This window comes from Equus caballus, chromosome 19, assembly GCF_041296265.1.
Source record: "Equus caballus isolate H_3958 breed thoroughbred chromosome 19, TB-T2T, whole genome shotgun sequence".
In the NCBI taxonomy this organism is placed as follows: Eukaryota; Metazoa; Chordata; class Mammalia; order Perissodactyla; family Equidae; genus Equus; species Equus caballus.
This window is the reverse complement of record NC_091702.1, coordinates 66,386,281-66,398,709: the sequence shown is the minus strand read 5'-3', so window position 1 is coordinate 66,398,709 and position 12,429 is coordinate 66,386,281. Positions and strand designations below refer to the sequence as shown.

General features: G+C 48.8%; 1 protein-coding gene across 49 annotated transcripts in view; it reads left to right on the top strand.

Annotated features, from left to right (window-relative positions):
* ST3GAL6 (ST3 beta-galactoside alpha-2,3-sialyltransferase 6) overlaps positions 1–12,429 on the top strand; it is an 85,410-nt gene that overhangs the window by 38,782 nt on the left and 34,199 nt on the right. For 39 of the 49 annotated variants that reach the window (XR_011429344.1, XR_011429345.1, XR_011429342.1 and 36 more), the window contains 2 exons: positions 7–70; positions 11,832–11,927. Coding sequence is in view for 33 of the 49 variants with exons in the window: in XM_023623941.2 (XP_023479709.1) it covers positions 7–70; positions 11,832–11,927 (160 nt within the window). In the remaining 16 variants the exon portion in view is untranslated. Of the gene's footprint in view, positions 1–6; positions 71–4,446; positions 6,295–11,831; positions 11,928–12,429 lie in introns of those variants that run through there. The other 10 variants (XM_070243919.1, XM_070243938.1, XM_070243939.1 and 7 more) reach the window with 2 other exon arrangements.

The following is a 12,429-nucleotide window of genomic DNA, read 5'->3' as shown; positions in this document are numbered from 1 at the left end:
TTCTAGAGGAACCTTTTCGACTTGCTCTGTCAGCGCTGCAGAGTTGTGATCTCTTTGACGAGTTTGACACGTGAGTTTATTTCCTTGCTTCTGTTTGACTTTTAGTTTTAGCTACAGTGGTTCAAAATATACACCCTAAGGTATAGAACATATATTTATTCAGGAAAATTCTGTAGCATTTGTGCATAACTAAAACGTCTAGTATTTATTTCTATGACACTTGAAATAAACAAACTACAAAATTAATTTAGAAGCTGAAGAATTGATTGGCTCAAAGTTTGCAGAATCTTGATGGTGAACAATGCTAGTCCTAAGTCAGGACATTTTTACCCCACATTCATCTTTCCTAAGTTGTTGTTCTGAAGAATTAATTCACACCCGGTAGTCGGCTCAGCCTCCCTCCGCAGATGTTTCCCACCCCTCGCACACATCTGCTAAACTGCTCCTGCCCTCTCCGTCTCAGTTGTGAAGAAGGTGGAGTGTTTGATTTCAGAAGCAGCTCTCTTCCTTTTATTCAGGATTATATTTGAGAGGGAAGTAAACAGCTTGCTTAGATATACATTTTCTGACTATAAAAGGTAATTTTGTTTTTAGAAAATGTTGGTGTCAAGTTAACTCCTGGGAAGTGAATTGCCAAAGACAGACTTCTCGGCAGGTAGACTTGTTTTACAGAAGTACACTTACTTCACGAAGCTTCAGGCTACACTTTAGAGTGTGGTTGATGGTCCAGTGGGTTGGAATGCGTCGTCTATAGCTATCAAGCCTCCGTTAAAGGAAAATGGCGGAATTTGCCCTCTTGCCCAGGCGAGCAGAGGTGCCGTTTGGCGGGTGCAGAGATGAGGGCAGCGGACAGAGACGTGAACGTGGAGCTAGAGTTTACAGAACAGAACTGGAGGAGTAGTACCAGATTTTGTCCAAGTTTATCTTATTTTTCCCAGATTACTGAAGTGTGGATTATGTAATATACGTCAGTTCATTTCAGTTTGTACTTGTTATAATTTTAAATTATGCCATCAGATTAATCAATTTCAATTTTTGATTGCTTATCAACAGCAACCATATATATTCTTTTCTAACCTAAAGTTTATATAGCTCTCATTTGTAGAATATTATTTTGTGCAGACCTTTTGCATATGTGCTTTATGTCAGTTCTCCCTGGTTTTTACAACCACCCTGCAGAGTCTGCTTGATGATCTCCATTTGGTAAACGCAGACACTGAGGCTGGGCAAACATACCGAGTTGGTTATAGCTAGTAAATGCCAGAGCCAGGACGAGAACCTGGACAGGGCCGTCCAGTGCTTGGATGTCTGACTTGAGTGATAATCATTATACCTCAAATATTTGCAGCAAGTGTCTGAAACATTTCGAAAGATCTTTGGCCCTGTAAATTTGAGCTATTGTCAGGATTCCTGAGGGTATGTGACTAGAAGTGTTGTTTTCCCTGGTTTTTCTCTTAGAACTAGACTGCGCTTCATGTCGTTGCTTTCAGAACCGTGTCTCGCACAGGCCTTCCTCGTGTGTCCCTCAGCCAGGGTGTTTCCTCTCTTCTTGCTGCTCCCTGCCCATTGCCGCTGTCACTGAGAGTGCCCCCTACTCACACTGTCAACCCTCGCCAGGTCTTAGCGTCAGCTGTATTGGCGGGGGGTGGTGGGGAGAGAGTGAAAATCATGCTGATCGCACAAGAGTCCTTTAGTCTGAAGTTGTCAAGAGACTGACGTGGAGGCAGCGTGTGGTCAGAGACTTCAGATGCAGAGTGATGGAAACCATCCTTGTAGGTCCCCTTGGAGTGCACGCAGTGAGGCCCAAGTTAGTGACATCACAGGTGGTCAGCATTGGCGAACTGCTGGTTGGACGTGTGCAGACCTGTTCCCTACAGACTCCACAAAGAGTATTTTGAAGTAGATAAGAATCTACTTATAACACTATTATATTCTGTTTGCATATTGACTTTTTGGATGGTTTACTTGTAATAATTAGTTTTATCTATATTTTAAGTAAGTCATTCTGCATTTGCCTGGAACCCACCGTATAACACAAAGAAAATAACAGGCTGGCCTATGCGTGAGCAATACATTTTAAATAAACTCCAGAAAGGCAAAAGGTACTAACCTGCTTTAATTGCTGCCTGAGTCAGTCAGCTCAGTCTGTCCCCCAAGTGACCTCATACATTGCTCCCTTCTCCTCTCGGCCTGGGAAAAGTGCTCCAGAAGAAAGCGGTCTGAGGAAGGTCTCTCTCAGGCCGAGGGATTGCACTGCCCTTGGCGGGGGGTCCTCCCCTGAGCCCCGGCCTGTGGATTCGGGAGCTGGCCTGGGTGTGCAAGGAGGGAGCCTCGTTGGCGTGGGCTTGCTTGCTCTTTGCGCTGGGCTGCAGGTCAGCGGAGGGGCTGAGGTGAGGTCCACCTTTCAAGTCCCTTCCCCCATTGCTGCTCAGTCACCCATATCCAGCAGCCGCTGGCCTTGGTCTGGGCTCTTTCTTCCTCTGTGCTCTGCAGGATGCTGGGCATGAGGTCGGGTGCAGCGGCTGAGCACAGGCCTGCTCCCCACCTTTATTCCCCTCTCTCCTCTTTGTCCCTTCCAGAAAGGTTCAGATTTTCTTATTGTTGCTTCAAATCTGAATCCTTTAAGATCCTACCAGCTATAAATCCTAGTTTTGTTCAGACGTCTTATTCAGCATGCATGGTGCCCTCTGCTGGGATAGGTTCCACTGTGAATGGGAAAACTGAAAATCTCAGTTTCGTTGACAAGATGGAGGTTTCCTTCTTTCTCACAGTTGTCACATAAGTGACGTCAGCAGGGAAACATTCCCGGGCTGGCCCAACAGCTGTGATCATCATCGGGGGCCAAGGCTTCTCCATGGTGACTGCCATTCCTTAATGCTCAGCTTCCTCCATGTGGTCCAGTATGATGACTGGATTTCCATCAATCCTATTGATATTCTAGCCAGCAGGGAGTGGAGGGGGGTGGGCATGCCCCCACCCTTTAAGACTTGCCTCCTCCTTTAAGGGCATTTCCCAGAAATCACATGTCTGACAAGTATACCACAGAGGGGCAGAAGCCAATCGGTACCAGCTAGTGAGAGCTGCCGCTTTTCCCAAGTCCATGTTCAGTGCCATCAAGGTGTAAGCCTGAAATTAGCTGTGGTGGGAGTACTGATACCATGGAAACTGGCAAACATCACAAACCAAGGTCCCCCCCATCACCCGCACCCCAAGAGAGCTGGTTGTTAAACATTGGCTAGCAACCACTGATTGTATCCTGTTGGCTAGGGGTCTAATCACAAGGCACACCCAGCTGGAAGGTGGATGGGACAATGTAGCCTTTATCCCACACAGCTGTGTGCCCACCTTTAAAAAAAACACTCCTGGGGCCGGCCCATGGCTGAGTGGTTGAGTTGGTGCACTCCACTTTGGCGGCCTAGGGTTTCGCTGGTTCGGATCCTGAGTGCAGACATGGCACTGCTCACCAGGCCACGCTGAGGCGGCGTCCCACATGCCACAACTAGAAGAACCTACAACTGAAATATACAACTATGTACTGGGGGACTTTGGGGAGAAAAAGCAGAAAAGAAAAAAAAGAAGATTGGCAACAGTTGTTAGCTCAGGTGTCAATCTTAAAAAAAAAAAGTCCTATTTTAAGGGACGAAGGAAACATGACCATTGAGGGGCAACCAGCAGCGTTCATCAGTGTCCCCACCACGTCCCTGGCCCCAGCTGTGTCTGCCTGGTAACCTTCAGGATCCTGCAGTGGGTGGTGTAACCCTGCACCAGCCTGGCTCAGGCTCGCAGCGGCGGCCGCGGGTTCTCACTCGGAGAGCGGACACTGCTGAGGCATGTTGGTGTGCAGATCGCTTTGAAGCGGCATCTTGATGCCGTGCTTATAGGTGACGTTAGTGAAGTGACTCCAGGACAGAGAGAGCCCTTTTCTAAGGTTAATACCGTGAAGAACTTGGGTCCGAAACACCGAGGGAAGGGAGCAGGAGTGTGCTGGACCACGTCGCTCAGTGTGAAAGAGCCCAGAGCTGCAACAAGTCCAGCCTTGCTCTTTGCTTTATCCCCCCGGCACTAACCACTCCCCTCCCCAGCCAATAAATAAAGCATCTGTTCTTTTTCAGAGTCTTCGGTCCCTTAGTAATAATTATAATAACTTGCCGACATTTTTGTAATCACATGGGTTAGAAAATGTTCAGGTTATAGAAAACTGTCTTTCCCTGTAATTTTGTGACAGGAGTTCTGTCTGCTCCCTGTGAAAAGATGATACCAAGTGATAGGACATGTGTAGGACCTGTTTTATCTCATTATTTTATTTATTTATCTTTTTGGTGTGTGTTTTTAACAGAGGGTATAATCGTGGGTGTTTTCCTTTGTATGCTTTCTGAGCTTCTCCTGAGCACTGGCCTGCAGGTCGGGGTGGCGTAAATACTGACGCTGCTGAATTGTTCCCTCAAGAATCCCTTCATCTCAGCTAACCTGTCATGCTGTGCCATGCGGACTGAGAGCCAACCCCAGAGCAGCGCGGGGACGTCCTGGAGGTGGTCAGTGGCAGGAAGGATGGATCATCCAGTCCACCCCTCGTTTGAAAGATGAGGAAACTGAGGTCAGAGAGGTTCCAGGGCGCTTGGAGTTCAGAGGTCTCCAGACTTCCTCTGCTCTCCAGCTCCTCCTTTCCCATTTTAACCAGCAGAAAAAAGAAAGGAAAGATTCCAAAATTGAAAGTCTTAAACTGAGCATCATCTGAAGGGGGAAGGGAGAAGAGAATTCTGGAATTGTGAATTCCTTTGGATATGTTCTTTAGGATTTCCAGGATTTCTTCATTATTTAGCATAACTTATGCCTTTATCCTTGAGCTCAAACTATTTTTTAATAAGATGATCTTTAATGCTTTTACAGGGTTAAACTCAAACATCCCCAGGGTACATGTGTAAATCCATGGAAAACACACACGTTAAATAGGGGTTTTTTTCTCTTAAAGATACATGATTCTGATAGAATCTTCTCTGAACAGATACTACAGAAAAACACATTTCTCTTTCCTCAACTCTCACCCTGAAGTTGTACAGTAGATGTGCCAAGTGGCCTTGTCCCTAGTCTGCCTCTGAGCCAGCTGATGCCAAGTATGGGACAGAGGGAACGTCTCAGAGAGATGTTGACAAAGCATTTCTTTTTTGTTATTGAGGTGAAATTCACATACCATAAAAATAACCATTTTAAAGTGAGCAGTTCAGTGGCGTCTAGTGCGTTCTCGACGTTGTGCAACACCACCTCTCTCTGGTTCCAGAAGACAAACCCTTTCCCAGAGTGACTGCAGCGCCCTCGTCACACTTGGTTGCTTCCTTCCATGGTCCTCCTTTCATGGGGACACTCGGACTAGCTCTCAGACCAGGAGCTTGGCAGGAGAGCAGTCATAATAAGGATAGAAAAGGATGACCTGAAAACCAGATTTTTTTGGAGGGGAGAGGGAGTAAGAAAGCGGGGTGTGGGGAGAGGGGGAAGGGTTGGGGGGCACTTGTGAAAAAGCACTTGAGTCAGCAGGTGTGTCCTGACTGCTCTTGACCTTGGGCAAGCTTCCAAGTTTCTGAAACTTGGTTTCATGAGAAAGGCGGGGTGGAATTATCCGTGTGCATGATGCCCACATCTATTTTAATAGTTAATAGTTAAGTCAGTGTAACCTCCAGAGGAAGCTGGCTGAAGGGCATACAGGGCTTCCCAGTACTACTTCTGCAACTTCCTGTGAATCTAGAATTATTTCGAAATCGAAAGCTTAAATTGAAAACATGACCACAGAAAAACTTATACATGAATGTTCATCGCAGCATAATTCATAATAGGCCCCAAATGAAAAAACCCAAATGTGCATCAGCTGCCAGATGGATAAGCCAAATGTGTATCCAAACAATGGAATATTATTCAGCCATAAAAAGGAATGATGGACTGACACAGGCTGCAACACGGATGAAGCTTGAAAACATTATGTTCGGTGAAAGAAGCCAGACACAACAAGACCGCGTAATGTATGATTGCATGTATATGAAAAGGCCAGAATAGGCAAGCCCGTAGACACGGAGAGCACATTAGTAGTTGCCAGAGGTGGGGGAGGGAAGAATGGAGCGCGACTGCTACTGGCTTTGGGATTCCCTTGTGGGGTGATGAAAATGTTCTGAGTTAGATAGTGGCTATGGTGGCACAGCTTTGTAAATATGCTAACACCACTGAATTTTATTATTTTTTTTAAAAGGGTTAATTTTATGGCATGTGAATTCTGTTTCAATTTAAAAAATAAAAAGCTTTGAAAAAGGAGGGGGCTGAGGTGGCCTCTAAATTCCTTCCAGCCTCCCAGGCCCTCTGCTCAGAGGGCGCTGCGAGCCACGCCGAGAACAGATGGTTCGGGGTGACACAGCTCGGGTGCTCTCATCACCTTTTGTCTGCACTGCTGCTGTGGCTTTCTCAGGACTCGGGGGCCTCTCTTTATTCTCGAAGCACAGTGCACAGAAGGGGGTCATGTTCAACACGCTCCACTAATGGCGGAGGGCCCTTTCAGTGAACTGCATCCATCACAGCAAGGTGGCGTTGCCAGTGTGCCCCGTGCAGAGGCACCAGCCCTCCGGCCCCAGCTCCTGGCACCAGCCTGCGCCCTGGGCCCGGGCTTCTCCTCAGTGGGAGCATGTCAGCTGCAGCAGAACAGCAGAGACCCCAAGCACAGGATCTCGGCTCCTACTTAAAATGCACACACCGGCCCCCGCCCCAGCAGCGGGGCATCCTGAGCGCGCCTGGGCTCCGGTGCAGGGTGCCTGCGGCTGCCTGGGTGGTTATAGAGTAAACCACACGTGCACGTCTCCCAGCCCGAGCACCACGCCAAGTCAGGTGCCTGCTAAATGGACGGGGACTTGTGACTCTGCCTGGCTGCTCCCCTAGGCGGAATGCGTTATGTCAGCATGAGCAGAGCCAGGTCCAGTGGCCGCCAGCGAGGTGGGAGGGGGGCCTTAGACAACTTAAAAAGAAGAAAAGGAATTAGAGGTTAGCAGTATACTTATCAAAAAGAGCCCAGACTCTCTAAGGGTTTGCAACGTCTGCGTTGCTACTCTGGCCATCCTGCTGTCGGGCAGGGTTTCTTTACATGGCAGCAAGAGGGGAACTTGAGGCTGAGGGACATGGAGATTCTGCACAGGAAGGAGTCCTGTGTGGGGGGGAGGCAGCGGCCCCACCACGTGTTCTGTAGCAACTGCTCTGGTGAGATGCTGGGCGAAGATAAGCCTGGAAGGCATGCAGCAGAGAATAACGCTCACGGCCTGGGCCGCTCCCTCCCTGCACAGAAGAGCAGACTGAGATGGAGAGGTCCAGTAGCGGGGCCTGGGGCCCGGGGATGCTGAGTGGGGGAGCCGGAGCTAGCAGCCAGCTCTCCACCCAGTCCACTGCACAGTATTTGAAGATCTTCACTGCGAATAACAGTCTACCTGATTAAGAGTGATTTAAATAACGTCGACATCTGTGATCTCCCATATCGCGTAGGTGTGTGGTTTCAGGTCTGCAGGTCTGTGGTTCCAGCTTGCAGGGCTGCATGTGGCAGCACAGACTGGATTGCACAACTCTCCGAGTGCCAGTTCATATGGGTAGTTCTCTGAACAGCACACCTGCAGTTGGGCTGTGTACGGCCTGCACATCTACAGGGCGTGGTTCTAGTTAGGAGATTGAGTTAGTGAGTCGGTGATGTCAGCGCAGCTTGTCTGGGGCTCACTCTGTCTTTCCCTTAGTTGCAACATGGCTGCAGCTGCTCTCACCTCATGTAGTCACATGTCCACATCTAAGCAGAAAGGAAGGGTGGAAAAAAAAAAGTGTTCTGCTCAAACCATGCTCTTGGGGGGGTAAAACCTTTTCCAGAGCATCGAATAGACTTCCCTAACTTAGTGTTCAGGGTGGCTCACGTGGCCACCTCTAACCAACCTGTTGGCAGAGGATTGTGCTCCCCACATAGGTTTGTGAAAGCAGGACTCTGCGAGCGAGACTCAAGGGGTAATGTGTGCTGGGAATAGGACCAGAGTGACCTATGGTCACAGGCTACACTGAAGGACGAGTGATATATTCTAATGTATCTAATGCTGAAGAGAAAAGTGGGCGTTGGGAAGCATGCGGAAAAAGAGGATCCCAGGTCATTTGAGACCAGCACGGTTCATGCCTGCTGTCTCGATGTTGATGGTGCTGACGGTTCTCACTGCAGAGAGCAGGAACTCCCCTGGGTTTGCCTGCCTTGATGAGGAAAGTGCCTTCCCTCTGGGGAAGTGCAAGCTCTCCCGGTTCCATCTCCGCAGGGTCAGGCTCTCTGGAATGCTTTTGCTTTCCGGGGGCTGTTGGGGCAAGTGCATCCCCTACCACTTTCCATGGCAGAAGAAGGACCAGAGGGAAAGCAGGAAGACGACCCCACACTGAATGCCACCACCAGACCGAATTTCAAATGTACAGCTTGTGAATCAGGAGGTTGTAGACTGGAGGACACAGACAAGTGGTTCGGCTCCTGCCCTCCAGGGCCTCACAGCTCACCGCAGCCATTTGCGCATGGAAGTCATGGTAACTAAATACAAGGAAGTCACACAGTCACCTGATGACAGTGGAAGTTGTTGTTTGACATCTAAGGAAGAGGGGAAGCCAGGAGCCTAGGCTGGGGGAGGAAGATGCGGAGGGGGGACTCACTCCTTTGGTAATATGTGGGTGCCTGCTGGGGAGGAGTGGGCTCAGACGGTGTGTCTGTCCCATTACGTATTGCCACTGTGGATTCCAGCTGCAGATCAGATGATATTACCAAAGGGTGGTCCTAGGGTAACCCCTAAAGGAGTTTCTAGTGTTAGATCTGATCCTCAGAAACATGTGTGGGTCTTTGCAATGTCCCTCACCAGGAGGAAAGTGAAGTTTCATTGACAAGATTTCCTTTCAAAGGTGTCAGCAACCTTTTCCTCTGGCAAAGAGCCTCCTGTCCTTCTGTCTGTCCCTGCAAAGCTGGCAGAGAAGAAGATGGAAAGTGGAACTCCTAAAAATGTGGCGGCCGTTGAACTTAAAGTATCTTTGGAATTGAAGTTTTCTTGAGGCAGGCAGTATCTATATGAGTTCTTTCCATTTCTCTCAAGTCTTTGAACCTGCAGGGACCATAAGTGGGAGGAGACTGGAGAGGCTGGATATGACCTTCTCTGTAGCTCATCCTTGGGACTCCTGTGGAAGAGATACGCCTGCAGCCCTCGACTCCCCCTCTCCTCTTAGCTGGGAGGCTCAGTCGGGTCCATGAGAGGAGATCCAGGACCTTGAGACTGACTGAGGTCCAGGGATGTGACATACTAGTATGACAAATGGTAGCTACTCTCATCACCATGCCCTTTGGCCACATGTGCTCTAGGGCTTGATGACAATGTGATCTAGCCTGACCTAGACAACATTGAGATTCAGCCTGTCAGTTCATTGCTGAACAGTGATTATGGAACTGGCTGTGTCTGGGGTGGAGCTGAGCTGCCTCCTTCTGGAGGCAGCTTCAGAGACGAGGCACGTGGGTCGGGAGTCCTTTGCTGAGGCTCCAGGGAAGAGCACTGGGGCAGGCCTGGTGGTGTCTGTGCTCCTGGCCCTGCCCCAGTGTTTGGTGGTGGTGGAGTCAGGCAGCCTGGTGTCAGGCTGGGGACCCCAGGCCATGATGGATGCTAGAACCCCTGGGGCCCCTGGGCTCAGGGCAGGCAGCCCCTTCCCTTGACAGGGGAGTGGCTCCCAGCCTTCATTCAAGGGAGAGGGTTAGACTAGGTACCATAACTATGGATGTGCCTCCTCCATCGCCATGCAGGAACAGAGCTGTTACTGCCATCTTGCCTGTTCCTAGCCCCTCCCTGCCTCGTGCCCAGTGTTGCTTAGCGTTCCGGTGGGGAGATGGAGCCAGTGTCAGGAGGTTCAACCGCTGACTCGTCTTAAACTGACCCCGAGGTTGTAGAAGGAAGGGCCCAGCAGGCTGTGTGTAGGAACTGCCCTGCTATGGAGCAATCCCGGGATGGCTCTGGTGAGGATGATGGCAGTGTACCCAGAGAGCAGAGGGTTCGAATGCTTCCCAGCGCGCCCGGCTCCTCCGAGCCGCCTGGCCGCACAGCAGAGCACCTCTGATAAAGTTGCCTTCCTGGAATTGGGATTAATGTCGAACTTGCGCTTAAAATCATCTAGAGATACGTTATTACTCTCATAGTTAAAGACAAATAAACAGATTTAAAAAATAAACATCTGTAACACATTGTGACACGGCGGTGACAGGAGGTTTGGGCACATCCTCAAGGAGTGTCTGTTCGACAGCCTCTGCCCCGCCTCCAGGCCCTGCCAGCTGTGAAACTCCAGCTCTTCTTGTTTTTCTAACAAAGTAGACACTGATTTAGACACACTCTTTAATATCTGAGAGCTAAGAGTCCCAAATTAAAATGTGTAAAAAAAAGTGTTTTTTAAAAAATTTAAAGTGTTAAAAACTTATCCAATAAAAATAGGTAAGCTAAACAAATTCTGAGTAAAAAAGGTAAATTTACATGTATAGGAATGTGCACATTGTCGCTCCTTCCTGACAGGGCCAGTGCTTGGCTCTCTTCAGCGGTTCCTGCATTCCGGCATCCTCCGTAGTTAAATAGCCTACAGCATTTGTGCAGTTTTGCTGCTCATTAATTTCCTAAGAGCCTGACAGTCTGGATTTCATTGTTCGTACAGAAGCAGTTTTTTTTTTTCCTTTTTCTCCCCAACGCCCCCTGGTACATAGTTGTATATTCTTAGTTGTGGGTCCTTCTAGTTGTGGCATGTGGGACGCTGCCTCAGCGTGGCTCGATGAGCAGTGCCATGTCCGCGCCCAGGATTCGAACTGATGAAACACTGGGCCGCCTGCAGTGGCGCGCACGAACTTAACCACTCGGCCACGGGCTAGCCCCAGTTTTTTCTTTATACTTCTTTGTCATGAGGCTCCTGGAAGGACAGTCTCAAAGGCCTTGCCCTCTGTAGTTTTGTCCCTACAGGAGAAGAACATGATCTATTTTGTCATTATCCAGGCCAGGCAGGGGGTGGTGAGAGTCTGCAGAGGGATGGGCCAGGCCATGTTTGCTGAGAGCCGAGGGGACCCAAGCCATGGTCCTACCCAGCAATGGGAAGTCCCACCTCATGTCCTACTGTAAAGCTCTTTGCCGGGAACAGGGAGTGAACTTTTCTCTTGTATTGGTTAAGCTCCAAGGACCAGGGCATGTTTGGGGAATTTAAGTGAGCATGGCCAGGTACAAAGTAGCTGCACTTTCCCCGCCAGATTCCAAACTGTCCATCTCCACACTTATCAGATGCAGCAGCGACCCAGAGCTGGAGTCTCAGGGGAGTGGGTAACACTGGTGAGAATGTGCACTTCTGGACTGTCAAGCACACGTGTCAATATTCCCACACAGAATCCTATGTCGCGGGTGTTTGTAATCCAAAGGTCTGGATCCAAATCCTAGCCCTACGTCTTGGGAGTCTGGCTTTGAAATGTCACCTAACAGTTTTCTGAGCCCCTTTCTTCACTTGTAAGGTGGGAAAATCAGGCTTACTTATCTCAGTGGGGAGTTGTGAGAATCATCTGTGGAACTGTGTATGGGCCGATAAGCTTTCATGGTTGGTAACGATGGTGTGCTTCTGAGGGAATGTGACTTCTTGAATCCGGTATCTTCCTAATACATCCCTAGTCCTGTAAGTCACGGCTGGTTCTTTTTCGGCTTGTACAACAAGTGAAATTTGGCCTTGGGTTCCTGAAAGTATGAATGCGTTCTTGGACTCTCCCAGTTTTATAAAAGATGGCTCAAACTTTCCCTTGTCTATTTACCCAACAGCGTGCCGTGTAAAAAGTGCGTGGTGGTTGGTAATGGAGGAGTTTTGAAGAATAAGACTTTAGGAGAAAAAATTGACTCCTATGATGTAATAATAAGGTAAATCTATTTCTTATTTGCTAACCTGAAATTGTTTCTAAGAATATGGTTTCCTACTTTAGTCGAGCTTTGTTTTAGAAGGAGGAGATGCTGCTTTGATGTGTGTACGTACATTACACAACCTTGTCTCCCAGTTGTTGGCCAGAGGAGGCCTAGCTTTCAGGTCATTCATTCAGCAAATATTTATGAAGTCCTCTTGATGGGCCCGGCACGGTCACAGCCACGGGGGACGGACCATGAACAAGAACAATGTTCGTGTTCCTTGTTGGGATTCCATTCTAAGGAGGGGAAGAAAACAGTGATTAATTAAATAAGGAAATATAATAACAAATGCTATGAAAACAATTAAAACATAACAACAGGAAATGATTGAGTGGCTACTTTAGAATGGCTGACCACTTTGAGGAGGAGACATCTAAGCTGGACTGAAGTGACCCCATAGTCCCAGCCGTATGAAGGCTAGGGAAGAGCAGCCCAGGCAGAGAATGCTTCCTGAATGGTC